This window comes from Mastomys coucha, unplaced genomic scaffold (assembly GCF_008632895.1).
Source record: "Mastomys coucha isolate ucsf_1 unplaced genomic scaffold, UCSF_Mcou_1 pScaffold11, whole genome shotgun sequence".
NCBI classification, from domain to species: Eukaryota; Metazoa; Chordata; class Mammalia; order Rodentia; family Muridae; genus Mastomys; species Mastomys coucha.
This window is the reverse complement of record NW_022196893.1, coordinates 32,948,441-32,951,090: the sequence shown is the minus strand read 5'-3', so window position 1 is coordinate 32,951,090 and position 2,650 is coordinate 32,948,441. Positions and strand designations below refer to the sequence as shown.

At 52.9% G+C, this 2,650-nt stretch overlaps 1 protein-coding gene across 1 annotated transcript in view; it reads left to right on the top strand.

Annotated features, from left to right (window-relative positions):
- Nucleotides 1–2,650, top strand: part of LOC116080135 (keratin, type II cuticular Hb5) — a 66,061-nt gene that overhangs the window by 1,696 nt on the left and 61,715 nt on the right. Inside the window, exons 2-6 of the mRNA XM_031356410.1 lie at nucleotides 84–292; nucleotides 759–819; nucleotides 949–1,044; nucleotides 1,653–1,817; nucleotides 2,047–2,172. Coding sequence (XP_031212270.1) covers nucleotides 84–292; nucleotides 759–819; nucleotides 949–1,044; nucleotides 1,653–1,817; nucleotides 2,047–2,172 — 657 coding nt within the window. The remainder of the gene's footprint in view (nucleotides 1–83; nucleotides 293–758; nucleotides 820–948; nucleotides 1,045–1,652; nucleotides 1,818–2,046; nucleotides 2,173–2,650) is intronic.

The following is a 2,650-nucleotide window of genomic DNA, read 5'->3' as shown; positions in this document are numbered from 1 at the left end:
CACACACACACACACACACACACACACACACATGCACGCTTTCTAAACTCCCACTATATCTCTCTCCTTTCCCTGAATGGCAGGTGCGCTTCCTGGAGCAGCAGAACAAGCTGCTGGAGACCAAGTGGCAGTTCTACCAGAACCAGCGCTGCTGTGAGAGCAACCTGGAGCCGCTGTTTGGAGGCTACATAGAGGCCCTGAGGCGGGAGGCTGAGTGTGTGGAGGCCGACAGCGGGAGGCTGGCTGCCGAGCTCAACCATGTGCAGGAAGCCATGGAGGGCTACAAGAAAAAGTGAGTGGGCATGCCTACAGGACCCTGGGATGGAAAGGGGATGGGAAGCCTCCGCTGCAGCATCTGTAGGATCCCCGCAGAACTTCCCGGGCCTTGGAGAGTGTGTCCAGTGGACCAAGGGCATGAGCATTGGCTCCCAGGAAGTGAGGATAGGGATCCACACAGGAGTTCCACTGCCATCTTTCCATTCTTTGCCAGCCTTTCTGCTCTGGGCACCAGGCTGAGGGCCCCAGCACAGTACTCTTTGAAACTAGAATGCCAGATTGATTTAGACTTGGGGTGAACCCACTCCAGAGCCAAAGGGCTTGAGAATACAATTGGAGAAAAGACCTAGCACAGATCACACAAAGACAATGTCACACCGGGAAAGGTTTGATCCCTTTATGACCCCGGGAAGATCTTGGCTAGTTGCTGATGCAGGATTTGAGGTTCCAGCTGTGAGTTCTAGTCCTTTCTCCACATGCAGGTATGAAGAGGAGGTGGCTCTGAGGGCTACGGCAGAGAATGAGTTTGTGGTTCTAAAGAAGGTAAGGGTCGGCTTGCTTGGCAGGGAGGGAGGAGCCACCTTTGTGACCTCCAGGCACAGTCCCCAGGCTGACCAGACTCTCTACCCTTGGACCCTTTCCACCCTTTCTCTCCTCTCTGCCCCTCATCAGGACGTGGACTGTGCCTACTTACGTAAATCAGACCTGGAGGCCAACGTGGAGGCCTTGGTGGAGGAGTCAAGCTTCCTGAAGCGTCTCTATGAAGAGGTAGATTCACTTACTTGCATGCCGGTGTTGCTGGTGAAGGAGAAGCACAGAGATGGGGTGGAGGTTCAGGGGCCTGTGTCTGTGAGTGCCCAGCAACATGACACATGGGTAAAGCTATCCCCTATACCCATGTGAAAAGGCCCCACTACACAGGATGTAGAATGTTGGGTATAAGAGCTACAGGCATCTGTGTTCACATGCGTAAGAGTAATCATGTATATGTGTTTGGCTTCTGTGCCTGTGGGCATATCTGCATGTCGGAGTGTGTCTACATGCTAGTCTATAGATGGGTATGAAGGGGATTCCATGTATGGAGGTCCAAGTGGAGTAGATACTGTTTGGCATTCAAATCCAGATCCTTTGCTTGGGTCTTCAGGTTAGGTCTTTCCACATTTCTCCCATTTTCAAGTCAGAGGCTGGCCCTAGGTGATGTTTAGGGCTTCTGGCTTGGCTGTTCTACACTGTGTCTGTGTGTGAATGAAGGAAGAAGGGACAGGAATCACAGACCTTCCTCCAGAGCTCCACCAGAGAATCAACACATCCTCAGGAATGGGGCACCAAGCCCAGAAAAGGCACCAAGTATGACACTCTTACCATTCACTCTGCAGGAGGTCCGCGTTCTGCAAGCCCACATCTCAGACACCTCGGTCATCGTCAAGATGGACAACAGCCGGGACCTGAACATGGACTGCGTCGTGGCTGAGATCAAGGCTCAGTATGATGACGTTGCAAGCCGCAGCCGGGCAGAGGCTGAGTCCTGGTACCGCACCAAGGTGATTGGCTCCTAGACATGGTTGTGGGATCCATGCAAGATGACTATTAGAAAAGGCTTCCTTTCCTTTAGGACTGGTAATAGAAAGGCTGACTGATCGCAGGCTGGGGTGGCCGACCAGCACTGCTATGTGGAAATGTTGTACAAGCTGCTCACTCATTGGTGTTATGCTAAGGGGGCGATTGTCCTAGTGTGCTTCATAAACATCTGTGCTCATCTTCAATCACCAGTGTGAGGAGATGAAGGCCACGGTAATCCGGCATGGGGAGACCCTGCGCCGCACAAAGGAGGAGATGAACGAGCTGAACAGAATTATCCAGAGGCTGACAGCCGAGATCGAGAATGCCAAGTGCCAGGTAGGTTGAAGGTAGATTCAGAAAAGCAATAGTAGAGGCAGGCAACATCACCAGGCCCGTGGCTCACTAGAATGAGTGGCATGGCTCAAGCTGAGCATGAGAGGTAGCAGGGACCTAGAAAAAAAGGCAAGGTTTCCCATATCTTTACAACCTTTATGCTGGGGTGACACATTTATTGATGTCCAACAGCTATTGCCCACCAGCAAAGTGAGGTGCTAAAAAGCCCCTCTCCCCATCTCTTCCTTGGATTGCCAGCACATCTAACTACCTGCCATGGACCCTCTCTAGGGCTCTCTCTTCTCCTGCAAGAGGAGGCCAGCAGGGCCTCACCCTACCCATATCTTGTTCTAACAAGAAGCCCCCTCTTTACCCTACAGCGTGCCAAGTTGGAGTCTGCTGTGGCCGAGGCAGAGCAGCAGGGAGAGGCCGCCCTCACTGATGCCCGCTGCAAGCTGGCTGAGCTAGAGGCTGCCCTGCA